General features: G+C 37.8%; 1 protein-coding gene across 3 annotated transcripts in view; it reads left to right on the top strand.

Moving 5' to 3' along the window:
* The window catches only part of LOC137218913 (uricase), a 126,941-nt gene that overhangs the window by 90,719 nt on the left and 12,919 nt on the right, over positions 1-23,303 (top strand). For 2 of the 3 annotated variants that reach the window (XM_067726720.1, XM_067726722.1), the window contains 3 exons: positions 11,269-11,487; positions 13,633-13,749; positions 13,848-13,926. In XM_067726720.1, coding sequence (XP_067582821.1) covers positions 11,269-11,487; positions 13,633-13,749; positions 13,848-13,926 — 415 coding nt within the window. Of the gene's footprint in view, positions 1-252; positions 320-11,268; positions 11,488-13,632; positions 13,750-13,847; positions 13,927-23,303 lie in introns of those variants that run through there. The other variant, XM_067726719.1, reaches the window with a different exon arrangement.

Raw genomic sequence — 23,303 nt, 5'->3', positions numbered from 1 at the left:
CTTAAGGAAACATTTCCTAAAGGGTACTTCAAAGGCTTGCTTCAAAGAAAGAGCAAATTCAGTTGTATTTTACTGAAGGTGTTTACATAGCCTCTCCACCTCCTGGTTTTAGCCACTCAGCATGGTGCTTTACTCCAAAGAGGCCTTGGTGTCCAATTGGTTGCAATGCAATCAGGTAAACATATTGACCGCTCGTGCTTCAGATCAAATAAAAATGTTACAAGCATCTGTTTTGCCCAAATTATTCTTTCCCATTCTTGAAACTGAATCTGAAGTTGAAGGCAAAGGGAAAATGGCTCATTTCCATGACTATACAAAGGTGAGACCATTCTCTTTTTGGAGGAGGGAAGAAGTAGATAGGCATATGAAAACATTTCTTTAAGTGCATGATGCCTTTGAATCAATTATTAAAGATGCTATAATAATAAATAGCAATTTACTTTATGCCTGAAAGTCATTATGGCTCTGATCTGTCCCTTTGCTTATGGATCCAGATCAGAGTCACTTAGGGATTCAGACTAAATTGGACCCTTGCAAACTGGGTCACTTCTATGGTTGAGCTGGTGTTGTTCAGGATCCTTGGGGTTCATAAAAAACGAAGGGCTTAGAGCTCTTTCTCCTAAAACAGAATTTTGTGAGGAATGTTATGGGCCACCTGCCCACATTTTCCTGTGGTGCTGGCAAAAAGGGACCTCAACCCAAACCTGCTAAATAAGAATTCTTCCAGTTGGGCTCAAGAATCTACATTATTTACAAGTTTTTTGGTGATGCTGTGGCACCCTAAACTTTGAGACTTAATGCCTTGAGGCCAACGTTGTGCTGTATCTGGTTTCACAACCTACCAAACTGGTAAACCGAGAAGCATTTTTCTGACCATTCCTCCATGGGTATCATTTTATTTAATGTATGTGTTTACTGCACTCAGAAAAAAAGGATTTCAGCAACCCCAAAATTTCATCAGTTTTTAAAAAAATTTCATAGCATGAAGTTTACTTTTCTAAGTTAAAGTGAAATAAATTTAATTTTATCTTGTGATAACTTTTGGTATTATAATGATAACAGGTGAGTACACTAGGCTTAGGATTCATTAATTCATATACAGAATGCAAGCAACTTGTTTTCATTTATGTAGGCTAAAGAACATTTGTTGAATAGGATATAAAATAATTCTCGTTTTCTCCTCATTACACGCTTAGCACAGTGCCTGGCAAATAGTAAATGATCCATAAGTGTTAGCTAAGATTATTTTTACTACAACCTGAGCCCTTCCTGTGATTGAGCTGCAGGATATGTGTATTAGGATGGTTTTGCTAAAGCCAATTTTATTTCAAGATCTGGAAAAATGCAATTAGGTTCTTTCCTTTCAGGTGTCACTTTCAATAAGCTTTCTTATCTCTCGTTGTTGCTGAACTGGTCATGCTGATGGTCAGTCAACAACCTTCCTTATGCAATCACTAGGTGTCAAACACTGTACCGGTGGTTGAGGGGTTCCAGGGATTTCAACATTACCCTAAAGCCTAGATTCCAGTCCTGGGTTTTTACTAAAATCAGCAAAGCAATGTCGTGGAAGGAAGCACAGTGAATTCGGTGGATGGAGAAAACACAAACTGAGCAGAATGTTTTTCACATTACCCACTTTTGAAGCCCAATTAGTACAATATTATGAAAATATCACGTCTCCTTCACAATATGATTACCTCTATATAGTAGAACTAGTAGAAAATCCCCTCATTGTAATTTGGCCAAGTATAGTGAACAAAGACGAGTACTTTACTTGGTAATGAGCTTCTTTTTTAATGGTTGAAAGTTTGCATTCATTCATCCAATAATCCTAGAAAATCTCAGTCTTTTTTTTAAATTTAATTAGAGTTTACAATGTTGTGTTAATTACTGCTGTACAGCAAAGTAATTCAGTTATACATACATATTCTTTTCTTTTATAGGCTTTTCCATTATGGTTTATCATAGGATAGTGAATATAGTTCTCTGTACTATACAGTGGGACCTTGTTGTTTATCCATTCTCTATATAAAAGCTTACATCTGCTAACCCAAACCTCCCACTCTATCCCTCCCTCAACCCTCTCCCCCTTGGCAACCACCAGTCTGTTCTCTATGTCCATGCTTCTGTTTCCATTTCATAGATAGGTTCATTTGTATCATATTTTAGATTCCACACATATAAGTGATATCATATGGCATTTGCCTTTCTCTTTCTGACTTACTTCGCTTAGTATTATAATCTCTGGTTGTGAAAATCTCAGTCCTGATCTCTTCAAATTTTGCCTCTTCCACATTCTCTCTATCGTATGTTTCTAGTACATTTTTAATACTATTCTTTAAAATTTTTTTTTAATTGTAGTTGATTTACAATGTTGTGTTAGTTTCAGGTGCACAGTAAAGAATATATATATATATATCCTTTTTTTAACATCTTTATTGGAGTATAATTGCTTTACAATGTTGTGTTAGTTTCAGCTCTATGTATACATATAACCCCATATTCCCTCCCTCTTGCGTTTCCCTCCCACCCTCCCTATCCCACCCCTCTATGTGACCACAAAGCACCAAGCTGAACTCCCTGTGCTATGCGGCTGCTTCCCACTAGCTATCTATTTTACAATTGGTAGTGTATATATGTCCATGCCATTCTCTCACTTTGTCCCAGCTTACACTTCCCCCTCCCCGTGTCCTCAAGTCCATTCTCTACATCTGCATCTTTATTCCCGTCTTGCCCCTAGGTTCTTCATGATTTTTTTTCCCCTTAGATTCCATATATATGTGTTAGCATATGGTATTTGTTTTTCTCTTTCTGACTTACTTCATTCTGTATGACAGACTCTAGATCTGTCCATCTCACTACAAATAACTCAATTTTGTTTCTTTTTATGGCTGAGTAATATTCCATTGTATATATGTGCCACATCTTCTTTATCCATTCATCTGTCGATGGACACTTAGGTTGCTTCCATGTCCTGGCTACTGTAAGTAGTGCTGCAGTGAACATTGTGGTACATGTCTCTTTTTGAATTATGGTTTTCTCAGCGTACAACATGGACCTACTGTATAGCACAGGGAACTCTACTCAATATTTTGTACTAACCTACATTGGAAAAGAATCTGAAAAAGAATATATATATTCTGATCCAGATAAAAGTCAATGTTCAACTCAAAAGTAGCTGAATATATATATTCTTTTTCAGATTATTTTCCCATGTAGGTTATATTACAAAATATTGAGTAGAGTTCCTGTGCTATACAACAGGTCCTTGTTGTTTATCTATTTTATATATAGTAGTGTATATATGTTACTCCCAAATTCCTAATTTATCCCTCTCCCCAACCTTTCTGCTTTGGTAACCATAAGTTTGTTTTCTATGTCTTTGAGTCTGTTTCTGTTTGGTAAATAAGTTCATTTCTAGTACATTTTATGTCTCTTTCATATATTCTATCTCATGTGTGTCTGCATTAATCCCCGATTCTTTATTTGGATCAATTTCCCAGTTCTCTAATTCTCTCTTTGGCAAGATTAATCTGTTACTTTACCTCTTACAAATAACTAGTTCTTTCTTCAGTTGTGTTCAATCTGTTTCTTAATCCACTTATTAGTGCATTTCTAGAAGTTCTGTTGGGTTATTTTCCAAATTTTCTTTGTCTTTTTTATAATGCCTTATTTCTTGCTCCAGAGAAGCTATTCAACCTTCTCTTTCATTTCTGCAAAAATATTAAATATATGACTTCTATTTTGTGTCTGATAATTCCAATCTTTGCTGGTCAGACTTTGCTACCTGTTATTTCTATGACTCTCTCTCATGATACTTTGCTACCATGTGTACCTTTGATTTTTGATTATGAGTTCATTTTCCTTAAAGCTTTATGTGTGAGAATTTGAGGTTGAGATAAAGTTGGGTTTCTCCAGACCCTGGTCTGTGCTGGCTTCATCGAAGTGCAGTCATCCTGTGAGGACTCCTGGGAGTTAGACTGTTGGTTTTATTTATTTATCCTCAATAACTTTTTGAGGTATGGTTTACATACCATAAAATTTTCATATTTAAGTTCAACTTTATTTTTGTTCAAACTGTTAAAAGACTGTTAATATACAGAGTAAGATCTAGAATGTGACAGAAAGTTGAATGCTTGTTGCATCATTATTTTAATGAAATGGGATGAGACAAACAAAATGACTCAGGCATTTGTAAAATAAAGAATTGTTCATGAAAAATGTGGTTAAAGGGAAATATAAGTAGAATAAGTGGAAGAAGACCAGACAGTTTTATTTGGTTAATTCCTACTCATCACTTAGGGGGCTTTGTGGATACCAGTTCCTCCTGGAAGCCATCCCCCATCTCTCTCAATCCAGCTTAGGTGTCCCTTACAATACAGTCCCAAAACCCACTGTATTTTTTCAATTAGAGTAATTATCACAATGTATTCTAAATACTTGGTTTCTTTTCTGAAGCTCCTCTAGAAAGCAGAGGTCAGCAAACTCCTGTGGGTCAAATCTGGCCCACTGTCTGTTCCTGTAAATAAAGCTTTATTGGAATACAGTCACACTCATTCATTTATGTACTATGTATAGCTACTTTATGCCATAATGGCAGAGCTAAGTAGTTGCAACAGAGATCATACAGCCTGTAAAACCTAAAATACTCTTTGATTCTTTACCAGAAAAGTTTATTCTACTCTGAAGTTTGTTCTAATCTCTATCAGGGCAGAATAGTGACTGCCTTGTTTGCTGTTTATCTCCAGCACTTACCACGGTGCTTGTCACTAGAAGGAATTAAATAAATAGAGATGAATGTATGGATTGAATGAAAAAGGTTTCAGAGACTTCAGTTTTGGGTTTATGCAGGTTTTAGAATGAATTAAACCTAATCAGAGAAACAAATAAATGTGGGTATGTAGGTAAAATCCCATTATAAAGAACTTCACTATAATGTTGTATCAGGGAGATAGCTGAGTATCATAAAAATAATCAGGCAAAACTGGGTTCCATGCCTGGTCCTACCTCTCATTAGCCATGCGGTTTTGACCAAACTATTTAACCTCATGAGTGTCAGCTTCCTTTTCTAAAGGTGGGACTCATGAGCTGCACCTTTACAAAATGCTATCAGGATTCGGTGAGATGCTGTGTACAGAGCCTCCAGCACATAACTGGTGCTCATTAAATGTTGGTTCCTTCTTACCTTGTTTCTTTTCTATCATGATGCAGTTACTTCTTTGTCCTTGCAGATGGACTGAAAACAGTCCTTTAGTGATATGGTTCTACTGACTACAAAGAAGCCTCCATTACTCGTGTTTTCAATGGTGCTGATCCAGAAAAAAGTCAACGTTCAACTCAATAGTGGTGCCACGTTGTTGAAGGCACGAAGCTGAATTTTAATCCTGCCCCAGAGGGGAAGCACCCTTCTTTCCTTCCCCTATTTCACAGTTTAAACAAACCTGCAATAAACACAGAATTCATCTGAGCTTAGAATTTTTCTGTAATTTAGAAAAATGACTGAAGTGCTAGAAAAACCAATGGTTTGAGCAGGGGGCATCTCCCAGTTTTGGGTAAGTTCTGCCTAGTATAGTGTAGGTAGAATAACACTGTTCAGTCTCAGTAGGGCCCTTTACACTATACCAGTCTGCCTGTCAGCTGTGTGACTTTGGGAAGCTCACTTAACATCACTGATCTAGTTTATATTAAAATAAGTGTCCTTCCCACCAAATCACAGAGTTTTGTGAGGAATAGATAAGATAATATAGGTCTTTACTGGATAGAAAATTTTTAAATGGTATAGAAATGCAAGTTTCTGCAATAGCCTGCCCACTTCCCTCCTTCAGGGTGGGATCAGAATGCTTCCTTTCTCTCCCTAATGAGTGTAGGGACTCTGACGTAGTGAGAAAGAGCGTCACTTTGGGGCAAATGGTCGAGGTACTCCTCCTCCCTCTGTCACCCAGGAACTGTGTGACCTTGGCAAGTTACCTAACCCTAGTGTCTTCCTTTGTAAAACTTGGTTAAGGATATCTGCTTCACAGGGTTCTTGTAAAGGGTTAAGAGGAACTCATATATAGAAATTTCCCATCAAACCCTCACTAAATTGTTGCTACTATTATTTTTATTTTCAAGTCTTATACATTAGGAAAGAGAAATCTTTCAGTGTATGCATTTCAGTAGAATTTCCTTCCAACTGCATGTTTGGAGGTCTCCATCAATTCTTCATTGTGAGGTTTTCTGCTCCTATTCCTAGAGGCTCCTGAGGCCAGTCCCCTGCCCTAAGGCTCTTGGTACTATGGAGAGGCTGGCAAGAAGAAAATTAGTATCTCCCTTGACATTTAGTGATGAGTCTCTCATCCTTTGTAATAGGCAGAAGTATGAAAATAACGGAGCACCTGTAGATGGAGTCTTCATTAGGTGACAGATCGCCCTTTCTGCAATAATTATGCATATGAGTAGTTATATTGTGCTTGAAACATCTGCTTGACAAGTCCCTTTGGAGCCACACTTTGAACAAAACTCAAGGCATATCCCCCCTTGATAGTAAAAATAAGCCACTCTACAGCCTAAAGCAACATGACATTTGCTAGCAGATATCAATATTTTTCCATCTGAGATTTAGTTGATCCTAAGCAGCCAAAAAATACCAGATGCCTCTAAGATTATTATTCATCATTATTGTTCTTATCTTTATGTATTATTAAGATCCAACAAAGTGATATTAAGATGGTTCATATGAGTGCCCCTTTTTCTCATATTAGTTCAGCGTTTTTCTCAGAAGCCTTCTTGTTCACAAATGTCCAAGAAAATAGCCGGGCAAAGGAAAAATCTAGGTGGAAAATTGAAAGGACTTCTCTAGCACATTCCAAAGATAGAGAGGGAGGCACGTCTCCACGCATAGTTCTTCCATCTATCACTGCACACTGCAACTGAATTGATGTTTAAATATGTGTGATGGGTCCAAAATAGCTAGCACTTCTGTATTGCCCTCTGTTATGGAGGGTAGAGATATGCTTACAAAAGCTCTTCTAATACTTGAGAGAAAATTCTAGTCATTTTAAAATTAAAATTTATAAAAGTTTTCCCTTATCTTTCCTAATATTTTTTCCACCTCAAATCCATCCACTGGGCCTTATAGAGCTTAACAGACTCCAGGCTAAGAACTCCTAGACCTGTAGTGACAACCTACATCACTTTCAATATGATGTGGAAATAAGAGAACACTCAGTATCTAAGCGAAAATGCGTAAGATTCATTTAAAATCTCTGAGAGTTCTCTCCTACATTACTTGCAGGCAATCGATGATTCTCTATCCCTTTATATTTCAAGACATGTCTAAGAAAAGGGAATTTTTCTTGTGTAGAGCCAAGTATAGATTTACTCCTACTGACAGTTACAAGTCCAGAGTATTACTCTAGGAAATTGTTTCCTTTTATGACTTTGTTCCCTCAAGCCACACAAGCCTGAGGAAAGACAACCAAAGTATGAAGGCAGAAGTAGGCCATATCATAGCAGCAGTCTTTGATTTTAGCCACCCTAGCTCTGGATTGGTGTACAGTCTGACTATTGCTCTCTAACAGTAACTGAAGGACCCTTTGATGGAAAATATGACATATAATTATTATTTATCAATGATAATCATAGCTACATTTATTGAACATTTCTTATTTGCCAGGCACTTTTCTAAGTGCTTTATGTTTTTATGTCCTGTAATCCTCACAGCAATCCTGCTAGATGGACACTACTATTATTAATTTTATAAATGAAGAAATTTGCCGCCATTCACAGAGCTAATAGGTGGTGGAAGAGGGACTCACACTTGGCTTGTCTGACTCCATCCTCTCAGCTACCCGCCCACCCTCCAGATGAGAGCAACCTTGGGATTTTACTGTACGGTTATCTTGGACATGGATCCCTGCCCTACACTGTGTGTTATACACAATAGGATTCTGGCACCTACTTCCGGTTTCTCAGACTGCAGAACTGGGGAGGTCTTATTGATGAGAACAGCCTCAGTCTGGCCTGGGCCATTATCTGTTCTGTCACGTCCTGCTGAGGGACCTTGGGTGTCCCACACTGTTCTTGTTCCATCCTGCTCCAGTCTCAGATGGTCATGTCCTCTTTATTCTTTTTTTTTTTTTTTTTGCGGTACGCGGGCCTCTGACTGCTGTGGCCTCTCCCATTGCATAGCACAGGCTCCGGACGCGCAGGCTCAGCGGCCATGGCTCACAGGCCCAGCAGCTCCGCGGCATGTGGAATCTTCCCGGACCGGGGCACGAACCCGTGTCCCCTGCATCGGCAGGCGGACTCTCAACCACTGCGCCACCAGGGAAGCCCTGTCCTCTTTATTCTGACTCTTTTCTCAGTACACATGATTACTCAGCCTTTGCCAGAAAGTCACAGTCCAGGCGGGAGCTTGCTAAAGAGTGCTGACCTCTCCCACGTGTGTCATGCATGAACCCCAGGATAGCTGCACGGTGCTAGAATGCTCTGTCTTATTAGCAATGTGAACACTTTGTGCTGTGTCACTAACTTTGTCTACCTGCAATTCTGCCCTTCCTGGCCCTTTATTCTCCAGCTAGCTGTGCCTGTGATCTCCAGGCTGTGGTGACCAGAGGGCAGAAGTTGCTTTCCTCACTTTCCCAGGAAGAGGAACTTACTGATTGGGGTCTGAGCCGAAGCAGCTTTTCCTGTATTGCAATCTTTGGGGGATTTTCATGAACTATTCCATGTCACTACACAAGAGGTGCAGGTGTTGGGGCAGCATTCGGTCATTCATGATACATTTATTAAGCACCAATTGTGTTCCAAGCATTCTGCTGAGCACTGGGGTTGCCATGGCGACCAAGATAGAAATTGTTTCTGCTTTCATAGTTTACTATTTTTGAACAAATCAGACCCATGAAGAGGCTATTGTAATGTGATTTGATAAAGACTCTGATAAGGCAATAACAGAACATTCTGAGAGCACATAGAAGGGGCACCTACTCCAGACTTGAAGGGCTGGGGCAAATTACCTAGTGGAAGTGACATCTGAGACTTAAAAAAGTTGAGTCAGAAGAAGTTAGGCAGGTAAAGAGATTGGTATAGATGGGTAGCAAGGAAGAGAAAGAATGTTCAAGAAAGAGGTAATAGCAAATTCAGAGGCTTACAGGCAAAGAAGAACACATGCAGGGCCTGGGTGACGACAATTAGCTCAGGATAGCTGAAGTGGAGTTTGAAATAGGGTGTGGCAAGATATGAAGCTGAACTGATGAGCAGGGGTTGGGAAATGAAGGATAGCTATCATTTAATGTTACTCTGTATCTCATGGGTACCACTTGCTTTCAACAAACTAACCTACTTGGGTATTTAGTAGCAGGGGATGGGACTGAGGAGTAACATTTGTTAAGTCCTGCTGTGTGCCGAGGATGATGAAAGGTCTCAGAGACCTTTGGTCTGGGACCTCAGCCCATACCATCCAGGGACCCCAAGCCAGCCAAGTGCCTCCCTGGCCCGGGTAGAATCCCTTGCGGTTCGAGACATGCCAGAGTCTTCCTTCTGCTGTTTCCAGCAGTGCTCCCCACTCTAAAAACTAGTGCCCTTAATCAAGTTCCCCTCTGTTATCTCTTCTGCTGCTACATCCACAGCCAGGCCTGACATGGCCACTCTTACTGGGGTTGACCTCACTGTACCACCAGGTACCAGGGACTGAGCCAGCCCTTTCACATTCACTCTAACTTGTAGGGGCAGTTATCTCCATTTGTACAAAGCGGGAAACTGAGGCTCAGGGACATCAAATTATTTGTCACAAGCCACAAAGCCATAAGTGGTAAGGCAGAATTTGGACCTGGTCTGATTTCAAAGCCACTACAATCACACAGCTGTGCCTCTTTCCCTGTCAGCATTATAGTTCTTATTAGGATCCTTTAAGTCTGCTCTTTAGGTTTTCTTATTGATATTTTTCTGGAAGATGAGTCCCCCAAAATTGGGTCAGTTGCATCCAAGGGGCCTCTCCAAGAGTTGTCCCTTACATGTGTCCCTCGTACAGAGGAAGCACTGAATTCAAACACCACAGACCTTCAGGGTATGTTCAATAACCAAGAGCAGCATGCCCTACCAGGCTCTATCCCCAAGATTTAAGACAACCTTCACTACCCCACTTTGATTAAGAATATGACAATAATTTCTGATGTTGGCTAGCATTTTTAAATTCCTCCCAAGGGATTTGGTGATTTTTTTATGCGGGTAGATATTTAGGCAGCCCTTGGCCTATCTGAGCATATCGCCTGCATGGGATCGCAGACGAGGTTTCTTCTTTGTGACTCTCCCCAGATTCTCACTGCATGTTGTTTTTGGTTTACTTTTATTTTTGTCACCTTTTCTCATTACCATTTTAATGTTAATTTTCATGCTAAATAAAATAGGTTTTCCTGTCCCTCTGCTCCCTCCTGCCTCTTCTCTCAAACACCAATAAAGCCCAGGGACAAGTCTTACAGAGTCTAGCAGTGGAGATGGACGTATTCACTAGCGAGGGCTCCAGCTTCAGACAGGGATACTAATGAATCAGTCACAGGCTTTTATTAAGTGTTTCTTCACTAAAAGCATAGCTTTCCTTGCAGCGATTTGGCTCTGGCTCTGTACTGCTGAAGGTACTCTAGACCCTGTCACTAATTACTCTTCTTCCTGGCAGCAAGTAGAAAAAGCGATTTTCAAATTGTTTTTATTGCTCACAGGGCAGTTTCTCCAGAATACTACTCTCTATAAAAAAGGAGATATAATTATTTCCAGTTAACATAGTCAAAAGATTTTATAGAGGAAGGCAGTTTATGTAGTAGTTAGAAGTACACAATTTGAAGTCAACAGACCTGAGGGTGAATTCTTGGCTCTATCCTTCACTAACTGGGGTAAGTCACTTAAATTCTTTGAACCTCAGTTTCTCCCTCTGCAAAATGCGAATAATATTAGTTCATAGGGCTGATATAAGGATTAAGTTAGTAGAGATTAAATAAGAGTAAATAGTTTGGCTCAGGAGGTATGGTTATTATTGTTGTTGCTTATTATTATCAAGAAAGCCATCTACCTGTCTCTCTTCAGGCCAATCTGATATATTTTCATCTTTTCCTTGTGATTCTCTTTTCTCCATACAAATTCTCATTCTCCTTCAAAGGTAGGGCATGATCTTTCTTTCAGGAATACTCTGACTCTTACCTTTCATGATTACATGATAAAATTAAGGTTTAAAGAAATTGCAGTTGGCTTTTTGTTTTCATTTCGCCTTCTTCATTAAGATGACTGTTTTCATTGCAGAATGATGAGATGGATCTTGTCCGAACTGGCTATGGGAAGGATATGGTAAAAGTTCTCCATATTCAGCGCGATGGAAAATATCACAGCATTAAAGAAGTGTCAACTTCAGTGCAACTTACTCTGAGCTCCAAAAAAGATTACCTGCATGGAGACAATTCAGACCTCATCCCTACAGACACCATCAAGAACACAGTTCATGTCCTGGCAAAGTTCAAAGGCGTATGTGTCATTCTACTTCTTAGCTGCTGCCCATCTGGATGCAGAAATCACCGTACTATATTATGAGGATACTACTTGCTTATTTCAAGTTCCCTGTACTTTTTAACCCTATTTTTACATTTAAACCATTGAAAAAAATTCCTTTTCTAATTCTAAAAGTCTCAGCTTTACAGAAAATCTTACTATTTTTTTTAAACTTGCCTCTTTATTCTCTTTTCTTTTCTTCTTTTTTCCCCGTTTGTTCTCTTTTCTTGTTTCTCAACTCACTACAACATCTTTTAGGCAGAGAATCCTACTTGACAAATTTACATGTTATCTCTTAATTAGGATCATTGGCAAATCAAGGCCCTGAGAAGATTTCCAAATAGAATTTTACACATTTTTGTCATGCAATTATTTGAGTCCTATTATTTTTTTCTTTTAGAATGGTGTGCATTTATAGAAGAAAGTACCATTTCTCTTCTTGGTATTACTCTAGAAGAAAATCAAGTATAAGATACATTTTGAGATCTGTCCAACTTTTAATACCTTCCTGATTTTCCCAACTCCGTGACCACTTAGCATCCACATTTGGTGGTAGTTGTACTTTTCAGAAGGGTCTTGGAACGGATAGACTCTAATCTCTTAGCACTTTTACCTCAGGTTTCTCTAAGTGTGAGTGAAACTGTGCTGGACGACCAGCAGATTTCTGGGCAATTCAAGATAATTTTTTTATTTGCTAAGAAGTCTAGAAAGGCAAGAAATGTAGACTGGAAAGCTTCTTTTCTCATGCTTTTGCATGAAATTCACACCCATATTACACAAAATGAGCAAGCTAATTTTTTTTTTTAGAAATTTATTTATTTATGGCTGCATTGCATCTTCGTTGCTGCATGAGGCTTTCTCTAGTTGCGGCGAGTGGGGTCTACTCTTCGTTGCAGTGCGTGGGCTTCTCATTGTGGTGGCTTCTCTTGTTGCGGAGCATGAGCTCTAGGCACGCGGGCTTCAGTAGTTATGGCTCACGGGCTCTAGAGCACAGGCTCAGTAGTTGTGGCACACAGGCTTAGTTGCTCCGCAGCATGTGGAATCTTCCCAGGCCAGGGCTCAAACCTGTTTCCCCTAAATTGGCAGGCGGATTCTTAACAACTGTGCCACCAGGGAAGCCCGAACAAACTAATTGAAATATTATTTCTGCAAGGTCTGTCTACACCCTGAACCTTTCTCTTGCTAATCAGAATGGCCCAGCAAGTATAGGCAAGACTATGGAAAAAGGCATTGCTTTCTTTAAAAATGAATCGAAAATAAGCTCTGTACTGTGTTAGAGAAGAGGGTCTCTATATAACACAAATTCTTATATTTCCTGTACTATGTGAGAAGTTCAGAAAAGTGAAAGAATGGACCTGGATGTTAAAAACAATTTAACTTTATTCATTGTAGATAGAGTGACTGCATAATTTCTTATCCAAACCAGGATACTTTTCAGAGTGAAATAGGATGCTTATTAATAATTATTCTGAGACAACAGGTATAAAACAAAACTATCCTTGGGAAACCTATACAGTCTACCTTAATTATAGGCAAAGCCATAAATAATCTGTAGACTGTACTAGGACCATAAAACATTGCCTAGAGATTAACCTGAAGAATTTGGATGGAAGTAGGGAGCTGCTTTATGGGGGTGGAGAGCTGGGGATGGTCAATAGAAGGCCTGTTTGCAAGGCAAGGAAGTTGAAGTGACCCTTCATTAACATTTTTCTTTGGGAAACTGGGAGGTCTGTTTCCCAGCCTCATGAAGAGAGCAGAGTGTTTTGAAGTATCCTGCAGTACTTTAGCTGGCATGGGTGATGATTGAGCTCACTGTGAGGAGAATCTGAACGTTAAGTTCCTTTTTGCTCGTCCACTGATGGATAGACACATCCTCTCCTGCACACAGTTTTCTTTTAAAAACAGGATAGTCTCACCTGGTGATGGTGATCCCTTAACTACACTTAGGAGCCCTTGTGAAAAATTGGGATTAGGACCAATTCATCTCTAATTCTTTCTAATTCTTTGTTTCTCTGATTCTAAAAAAACACTTTATCAGGAAAAAGAGTCCCATGGATATTTAAAAATGATTTTTAAGTAGGACAAGTATTTCTGATCATTCACATTTATTTCTTTTTACAGATCAAAAGCATAGAAACTTTTGCTGTGAATATCTGTGAGCATTTCCTTTCTTCTTTTAACCATGTTATTCGAGTTCAAGTCTATGTGGAAGAAGTCCCTTGGAAGCGTTTTGAAAAGGTTACCTCACTTATTCGTGCTCTCAGTTTAATTAAAGAAATTGGCTTTATGACATATGTTGAAATTTTACTGGCAATATTTTTTTTTCTAATTTTCAGAATGGAGTTAAGCATGTCCATGCATTTATTCATACTCCCACTGGAACACACTTCTGTGAGGTTGAACAGTTGAGGAGTGGTGAGAAAATGTTTTTCATGTTTTGATTCTGCAATAGCAATTTCAGGGTTTTTTTTTTTTTTCTTCTAAACAACTCTGTTTATTAACACCCAGGAAAACTGTAGAGAATTTTGAAGTCTTTTAAATCTGAGATGGGAATGAACAGTGTGACCTTGGATTACATTAAAGAACTATCTGCTTTTTATCTTAAAAATATAAAAATGAAATAATACCCTTTGCAACAAATCTGTGGGTTGAGTAGGGTAGATCATTTTTATTGCATGATTTTGAAGTGAGGGAAAAAAGGGCACAGGCTGACAAAAGCTCAAATCTCTGAATTTTCTGACCAGTAATTTTTGTACCATACCATGCTTTGATTATAATAACCTTTATAGGAAATACCTAGAAAATAACAATCACATTTCCTTGAAATTTTGTCATAATAATAAAACCACTGATATTATTATAGTTACCATAAAATAAACCTCATTTAAAAATAGCAGTGACAATTATATAATTCTTTCTATTTACCAAGAAATCTAAAAATTAACTGTGGAACATTATTACAATATAGACCTTGTTAGTACTGATTATTGAACTTAGCAAAGTGTGTCTTCCACTGATTTGTTGAGGTTGTCAGAGCAGAGTTCAATAATTGACTAAGACTTAGACTAGAAAACCTCTAAGAACCATAGAACCACCATGCTAGAAATGTCTCTATCCTAATAAAAAATAAACTTTAATGATCATTATAAATTGAGAGTGTGGACTCTGAAATTTTTTCTTTTCTATTTTCCTCTTCTCTTTTTTCTTCTCCTTTCCTTCCCTTTCCTGCTTGTTTCTTTCATTTTATTTCTTTTCCTTTCTGTATCTTTCTTTCTTTCTTCTCTAGCTCTCTTTAGTAAGAATTTGAGGTGACATCTCATAAATGTCAGAAATTTTAAAAGGTTAATAAAATATAAGTTCTTCTCATTCTAAGTTCTATTGGATAATGCCTTCCCTTAGGAAGTCCTAGTGTTTTAGCTATCATTTAATATTTTTCCCTATCTGTATTAAATTCTAGACACAGCCAGGGCCTTTTCAGTGTTTGATTAACAGTTATGAAATTATTATTATATAAAGAAGACTGAATAACTAGTTGTTAAGTTGAAAAGATAATGATTTTTTTAATCCTCCAAATATGTAGTCATGTGATATATTAACTTGTTTACTGAGCTGTTTGTTAGTTAAAATGTAACTTCCTTTCTTTCCTTCCTTCTTTCTTGCTTTATGTATGTGATTTTGGAGGAGAGAGGTTCCTGATTCCCCAGGCCAGTGTTTTCCTACCCAAATCACAGTGAATACCCCTGTAAAATTATAAACTTTAAACTGGTATTTCCCAGCAGAAATATAATGCAAGCCACATATCTAATTTTAAAATTTCCTAGTAGTCACATTAGAAAAGTAGAAACAAATTAATGTTAACAATACTTTTTATTTAACCTAATATATCCCAAATGCCACTTACATATGTAATAAATATAAAAATTATTAATGAAATATTTAATATTTGAATTTCTGTGTTTATTTTATATTTACAGGACGTCTCATTTCCCATTTACCATATTCCAAGGGCTTCATAGCCACATGTGGCTAGTGGCTGCCATATTGGTTAGCTTTAAACCATTTTGAGTGATTTTTACAATACTTAACATGTTTCTCATTCCACTTTTAATTATGTAAAATAATAGCAGGGGCTAGAATTAGATTTCAGGAGAACTAACTAAAAAGATAAGAGCCTGTATAAAATATATTTATGTCATTGATTGAAATACTATTCATTCAATAATGATTTTGAGGACTTGTTAGGTATACTAGTGGTGGTAGATTCAGACATGAATAAGACATTCTCTGACCCTCGTGAGTTCACAGTAGATGAATAGTAGGAGATAGACTTATAAATAGATTATTGCAATATGAGGGGCCAAAGACCACTATGAAGGAATTAAAGGTATGCTATGGGAGTAAAGAGGTGCAGAAAACTAACTCTTTCTAGGGCAGTCTGGAAGGCTTGATGGGGGAGGAGGAAATATTCCAACTGACTTTTGAAAAATGATTCAGAATGTGCTGGACATAGAAAGGGGAAAGGAAATTACAGACAGAAGAAACAGAATGTACATGGGTAGGAGTCATAAAGAGTGGAAGAGGGAAACAAATATTTCGAGCATCTGCCTTATGTAGATCACCATACTAGGCAAATGATTTTAGTGTTGAAAGGGCAAAGAATTTGAGCAACGGTAGTAGGGTTGAAGGGTTCAGTTTTTAGAATGTAAGGTGCAGAGATGAGGATGAAGAGCTTGGTTTGGGCCTAATGTACCATACTAGCAAGATTGGCCTAACTAGGGAATTCCTGGCGGTCCAGTGGTTAGGACTCTGCACTTTCACTGTTGAGGGCCCGGGTTTGATCTCTGGTCAGGGGACTAAGATCTTGCAAGCCATGCAGCATGACCAAAAAAAAAAAAAAATTGGTGTAACTAGGAGGCAGTTTTTGCATGGTAGTTAAGTCCATAGGTCTTGTCAGACTAGACTGTTTTCATTTTGTTTTTGTTTTTTTTTCCTGCTTTGCTATTTTTATTAACAGATTTTTTTAAACCTTTTTTAAATTGAAGTGTAGTTAATTTACAATGTTGTGTTAGTTTCAGGTGTACAGTAAAGTGATTCAGTTATACACACACACACATACATACATGTATATGTATATATTCTTTTTCAGATTCTTTTCCACTAGAGATTATTACAAGATACTGAATATAGTTCCATGTACTATACAGTAGGTCCTTGTTGTTTATTTATTTTATATATAGTAGTGTGTATATGTTAATCCCAAATTCCCAATTTATCTCCCCCGCAACTCCTTCTATCCCCTTTGGTAACCATAAGTTTGTTTCCTATTTCTGTGGGTCTATTTCTATTTTTTAAATAAGTCCATTTGTATCATTTTTTTTAGATTCCACATGTAAGTGATATCATATGATATTTGTCTTTCTCTATCTGATTTACTTCACTTAATATGAAAATCTCTAGGTCCATCCATATTGCTGCAGATGTCATTATTTCACACTTTTTTATGGCTGAGTAATATTCTTTATCCATTCATCTGTTGATGGACATTTAGGTTGATTCCATGTCTTGGCTACTGTAAACAGTGTGGCTGTGAACATTGGGATGCATGTATCTTTTCAAATCAGAATTTTCTCTGGATACATGCCCAGGAGTGGGATTGCAGGATCATATGATTAACTATTTTTAGTATTTTTAGTTTCTTAAGGAACCTCCATACTGTTCTGCATAGTGGCTGCACTAAATTACATTCCCACAAACAGTGCAGGAAGGTTCCTTTTTCTCCACACCCTCTCCAGATTTTAGTATTAATAGACATTTTAATAATGGCCATTCTGACCTGTGAGAGTGATATCTCATTGTAGTTTTGATTTGCATTTCTCTAATAATTAGCAATATTGAGCATCTGTTCAAGTGCCTGTTGGCCATTTGTATGTCTTCTCTGGAGAAATGCCTATTTAGGTCTTCTGCCCATTTTTTTTTATTGGGTTCTTTGTTTTTTTTGATATTAAGCTATATGAGCTGTTTGTACATTTTGGAAATTAATCCCTTGTCAGTAGCATTGTTTGCAAATATTTTCTCCCAGTCCATAGGTTGTCTATTCATTTTGTTTATGGTTTCTTTTGCTATGGTTTCTTTTGCTATGCATTTTGTTTATGGTTTCTTTTGCTATGGTTTCTTTTGCTATGTCTATTCATTTTGTTTATGGTTTCTTTTGCTATGGTTTCTTTTGCTATGCTCTATGCTATTCATTTTGTTTATGGTTTCTTTTGCCATTTTGTTTATGGTTCTTTTGCTATGGTTTCTTTGCTATGCAAAACTTTTAAGTTTAGTTAGGTCCCATTTGTTTATTTCTGGTTTTATTTCTATTACTCTAGGAGATGAATCCATAAAAGTATTTCTGCGATTTATGTCAAACAGTGTTCTGCCAATGTTTTCCTCTAGGAGTTTTATACTATCCAGTGTTACATTTATGTCTTTAATCCATTTTGAGTTTATTTTTGTATATGGTATTAGAGAATGTTCTATGTTCATTCTTTTACATGTAGCTGTCCTCTTTTCCCAGCACCACTTATTGAAGAGACTGTCTTTTCTCCATTGTAAATTCTTGCCTCTTTGTCATAGATTAATTGACCATAAGTGCATGGGTTTATTTCTGGGCTTTCTATCCTGTAACATTGATCTATATGTCTGTTTTTGTGCTAGTACCATGCTGTTTTGATTACTGTAGCTTTGTAGTATAGTCTGAAGTCAGGGAGCATGATGTCTCCAGCTCTGTTCTTCTTTCTCAAGATTGCTTTTGCTATCCAGGGTCTTTTGTGTTTCCATACGAATTAAATTTTTTTTTGCTCTATTTCTGTGAAAAATGCCATTGGTAATTTGATAAGGATTGTATTGAATCTGTAGATTGCCTTGGGTAGTATGGGCATCTTAACAATATTGATTCTTCCAATCCAAGAACATGGTATATGTTTCCATCTGTTTGTGTCATCTTGAAGTTCTTTCATCAGTGTCTTACAGTTTTTGGAGTACAGGTCTTCTGCCTCCTTAGGTAGGTTTATTTCTAGGTATTTTATTCCTTTTGATGCGATGGTAAATGGGATTGTTCCTTAATTTCTCTTTCCAATCTTTCATTGTTAGTGTATAGAAATGCAGCAGATTTCTGTGTATTAATTTTGTATCCAGCAACTTTACCAAACTCATTGATGAGCTTAGTAGTTTTCTGGCAGCATCTTTAGGATGTTCTACGTATAGCATCATGTCATCGGCAAACAGTGACAGTTTTGCTTCTTTTCCAATTTGGATTCCTTTTATTTATTTTGCTTCTCTGATTTCTATGGCTAGGACTTCCAGAACTATGTTGAATAAAAGTGGCTAGAGTGAGCATCCTTGTCTTGTTCCTGATCTTGGAGGAAATGCTTTCAGCTTCTCACCATTAAGCATGATGTTAGCTGTGGGTTTGTCATATATGGCCTTTATTATGTTGAGGTATGTTCTCTCTATGCTCACTTTCTGGAGAGTTTTTATCATAAATGGATGTTGAATTTTATCAAAAGCTTTTTCTGCATCAATTGAGATGACCATATGGTTTTTATTCTTCAATTTGTTAATGTGGTGTATCACACTGATGGATTTGTGGATTTTGAAAAGTCCTTGCATCCCTGGGATAAATCCCACTTGATTATGTTGTATGAGCCTTTTAATGTACTGTTGGATTCAGTTTGCTAGTATTTTGTTGAAGATTTTTGCATTTATGTTCATCAGTGTTATTGACCTACAATTTTCTTTCTTTGTGGTATCTTTGTCTGGTTTTGGTATCAGGGTGATGGTGGCCTTATAGAACGAATTTGGAAGTGTTCCTTCCTCTGCAATTTTTTGGAATAGTTTCAGAAGGGTAGTTGTTAACTCTTCTCTAAATGTTTCATAGAATTCACCTGTGATGCCATCTGGTCCAGCAATTTTATTCATTGGGAGTTTTTAAATTACTGATTCCATTTCACTACTGTTAATTGTCCTGTGCATATTTTCTATTTCTCCCTGGTTCAGTCTTGGGAGATTGTACCTTTCTAAGAATTTGTCCATTTCGTCTAGGTTGTCCAATTTATTGGCATATTGTATTTCTGTGGTGTCAGTTGTAACTGCTCCTTCTTCATTTCTGATTTTGATTTGGGCCCTCTATCTTTTTTTCTTCATGAGTCTGGCTAAAGGTTTATCAATTTTATTTATCTTTTCAAGGAACCAGTTTTAGTTTCATTGATCTTTTCTATTTTTTTTAGTCTCTATTTCATTTATTTCTGTTCTGATATTTATGATTTCTTTCCTTCTACTAACTTTGGGTTTTGTTTATTCTTCTTTCTCTATTTGCTTTATGCATAGGATTAGGTTGTTTATTTGAGATTTTTCTTGTTTCCTGAGGTAAGCTTGTATTGCTATAAACGTCCCTCTTAGAACTGCTTTTTCTGTGTCCCATAGGTTTTGGATCATTGTGTTTTCATTTTCACTTGTCTCTAGGTATTTTTTGATTTCCTCTTTGACTTCTTCAGTGATCCATTGGCTGTTTAGCAACATATTGTTTAGCCTCCACGTGTTTGTGTTTTTTTGTAATTTTTTTCTTGTAGTTGATTTCTAGCCTCATAGTGCTGCGGTTGGAAAAGATCTTGATATGATTTCAATTTTCTTAAATTTACCAAGGCTTGCTTTGTTGCTCAGTGTGTGATCTATCCTGGAGAATGTTCCATGTGCACTTGAAAAGAATGTGTATTCTGCTGCTTTCAGATGGAATGTTCTATAAATATCAAGTAAGGCCAGCTGATCTAATGTATCATTTAAGGTCTGTGTTTCCTTATTGATTTTCTATCTGGATGATCTGTCCATTGATGTAATGGAGAGCTAATGTCCCCCACTGTTATTATGTTACTGTCAATTTCTCCTTTTATGTCTGTTAACATTTGCCTTATATATTAAGGTGCTCCCATGTTGGGTGCATATATATTTACAATTGTTATATCTTCTTTTCGGATTGATCCTTTGATTATTATGGAGTGTCCTTTGTCTCTTGTGACAGTCTTTATTTTAAAGTCTATTTTGTCTGATATAAGTATTGCTACTTCAGCTTTCTTTTGATTTCCATTTGCATGGAATACCTTTTTCTATCCCCTCACTTTCAGTCTTGTGTGTCTCTAGGTCTGAAGTGAGTCTCTTGTAGGCAGCACATATATGGATGCTGCTTTTTTATCCATTAACCAGTCTATGTCTTTTGGTTGAAACATTTAGTCCATTTATGTTTAGGATAATTATCAATATGTATGTTCCTATTGTCATTTTGTTAATGTTTTGGATTTGTTTTGGTAGTTCTTCTTTTTTCCCCTTTCTTCTTTTTTTCCCTTCTCTTGTGATTTGATGACTATCTTTAGTATTATGTTTGGATTTCTTTTTCTTTTTTGTGGGTATTTTTGTTTTGTGTTTACCATGAGGTTTTTGTATAGCAATCTCTCTATATATAGATACCTTGCATTTGTACTCTGCTCCCTTCATGATTACTGTTTTTGATATTATATTTTACATCTAATTGTTCTGTGTATCCCTTAACTGCTTATCATGGATACAAATGAATTGACTACTTTTGTCCTTTAACCTCCCTACTAGCATCGCATGTGGATGATTTCCTAACTTTATTGTATGAATACTGAACTGTTTTTGAATTTGAGCTTCTCTACTTAATAACTTTGTGACTGTGAGCACATTAAATATACTACTTCAGTGGGTTTTTTTTTTATTTCTAACATGAGAATAACAGTGCCTACCTCAGCAATTACCCAGAGAATGAAAGGAGATAAATGTTAATTTAACATTTAGCACAGTACCTGGCACATAAGAAGCACTCCTTGAAAGAAAGCTGTTATTATTATTATTTTGAATGATAATAGAGATCCAGGAAAGGTCTTTATGTGTATGTGTGTACTGTTTAGTAATTCTGACCAAGGTTATGGTAAACTGGCTGGAGAAACAGGCAGTAGTGAGACATTTGGAGACTTGTTGCAGAGATGAAGAAATGATGGAGTCTGAACTAAGGCAGAAGAGGTAGAGATGAAAAGACTACAGAGGTTGGGGAGAGACATTATGTGAGGCATTTCTGAAGTGTGCTTATAAGTCTGAGTATTTGAGTAAGGATGGAAGGTTAGAGAGAAGGAGGGGTTAAAGTTATCCTAAAGTCAGGGACTTGTGGGTGTTGACTAAGAATAATACATATAATGAGGAAGTTTCCAGAGGAAGCTGGTAAGTTTGGGAATAAGGGATGGATTTGGAGACTATCTATTTCCAAATTGGTTGGTGAAGCCATGGGGAAGAAGGAACAATCCAGAAAAACATATAAAGTCAGAAGAGGAAAGATGAGAGGGCCTGGGGGAAAATTCCCCAGTTTAAGTGTTGGACAGTTTAAAGAGTGAGAGAGAAGAATGGTCAGAGGGACAGGTGGAGGCTTGGAGACAGTGGTGCCATGGAAGCAAAGGGAAAATACATTTCAAGAAATGAGGGATAGTTATTGAGATAATAGAATGCATAATAAGTAGGCTTATATGTAGTGGCTTCACACATGACGTTTACAGCTTTTTGTAAAAGTCAAGTTCAATGTGTGTGTGTGTGTGTGTGTGTGTGTGTGTGTGTGTGTGTGTGTGTGTGTGTGTGTGTGTGGTGTGTTGGGAGGATGCTCCTCTCCAGGAAGTTATTCAGGAATCCAGGTTGACGCAACCAGACAGTTTTGATCCTCACTTTCTGGGATCACCTTCAGAGTAGATTCCGCATACCAGACAACGAGGAGAAGAAAAGACCTTCAAGAAAAAAAGGAGGAGGCGAAACTGCTCAAGGCCTGAAGTAGCACAGAGCACATCAAATGAAGAGAACCCAATCACACAGCCACACCTAACTGCAAGGAAGGCCAGGAAATGTAGTCTAGCTGGGGACCCAGGAGGAGGAGGACCTGCTAGTGGTCTCTGCCACAGGAAGGTTAAGAAGTTTGGTTTAAAAGAAGACTGAAGAGAGTGTGCAGTTTGGCAAGTAGGCATCATTGGTGACCTCCCTCTGCAAGAATATTTAGCAGACCCCTGGAGGTGGAAGTGCAGTGGCCAAATATAGGGCTCAGCTGATCATAGGAAGAAAACAGGCTGCTCTTCACACCCTTGTTCTTTCCAGGAATTGCCAGGAGCTATCATCAGCCTGAATTCTAGTCACCTGGCTGCTACCGGGAGGAAACTAATCAACAGAATCAGGCCAAAGCTTTTTCTTTCTGCAGAAAACTTCAGGGTGTTGCGATCACTGTGGCAGTGTTCCCAGAGCTCCAGCTTGACTTGTCTGGAGTCCAGCCCCTCCCCTCTCCCATAGCATGCTGGGGCTGGCAGGGGTCAGCAGGGAAGCAGGCATCTGCTGCCTTGGGTGTGTGCGGTATGTGTGCGCACGTTCCTGAGTGTGTGTATCTTCCTGTGTTGTCTGTTTGAAGATGACATTTGTACTCTGTCCCTCTTTGGAGAGTAGGGGTCTATGCCGGTTTTTTTTGGTAACAAAGTTTAATTCTTAATTTGCTTATTTTCCAGGAGCTAAAACTGCAGATATCATGAGGTGATTCAGTGTACAATCACTGTCATAAGAAATGCCCTTGCATAGGCTTAACTAAAGAAAATAATCATCTTACACAAACACACACCCCCCAATTCACATGCTGAAGGCTGTTGTTACAAACCTCTAAGTAGGGCTTTTTGTGGGGGGCTGGCTAGGATAGTGAGAATTCTGCCCCCTCAAACACATGT

The sequence above is a fragment of the Pseudorca crassidens genome, chromosome 2, assembly GCF_039906515.1.
Source record: "Pseudorca crassidens isolate mPseCra1 chromosome 2, mPseCra1.hap1, whole genome shotgun sequence".
In the NCBI taxonomy this organism is placed as follows: domain Eukaryota; kingdom Metazoa; phylum Chordata; class Mammalia; order Artiodactyla; family Delphinidae; genus Pseudorca; species Pseudorca crassidens.
The sequence above is the reverse complement of the archived record's forward strand: the minus strand, read 5'-3'. Positions and strand labels throughout refer to the sequence as shown.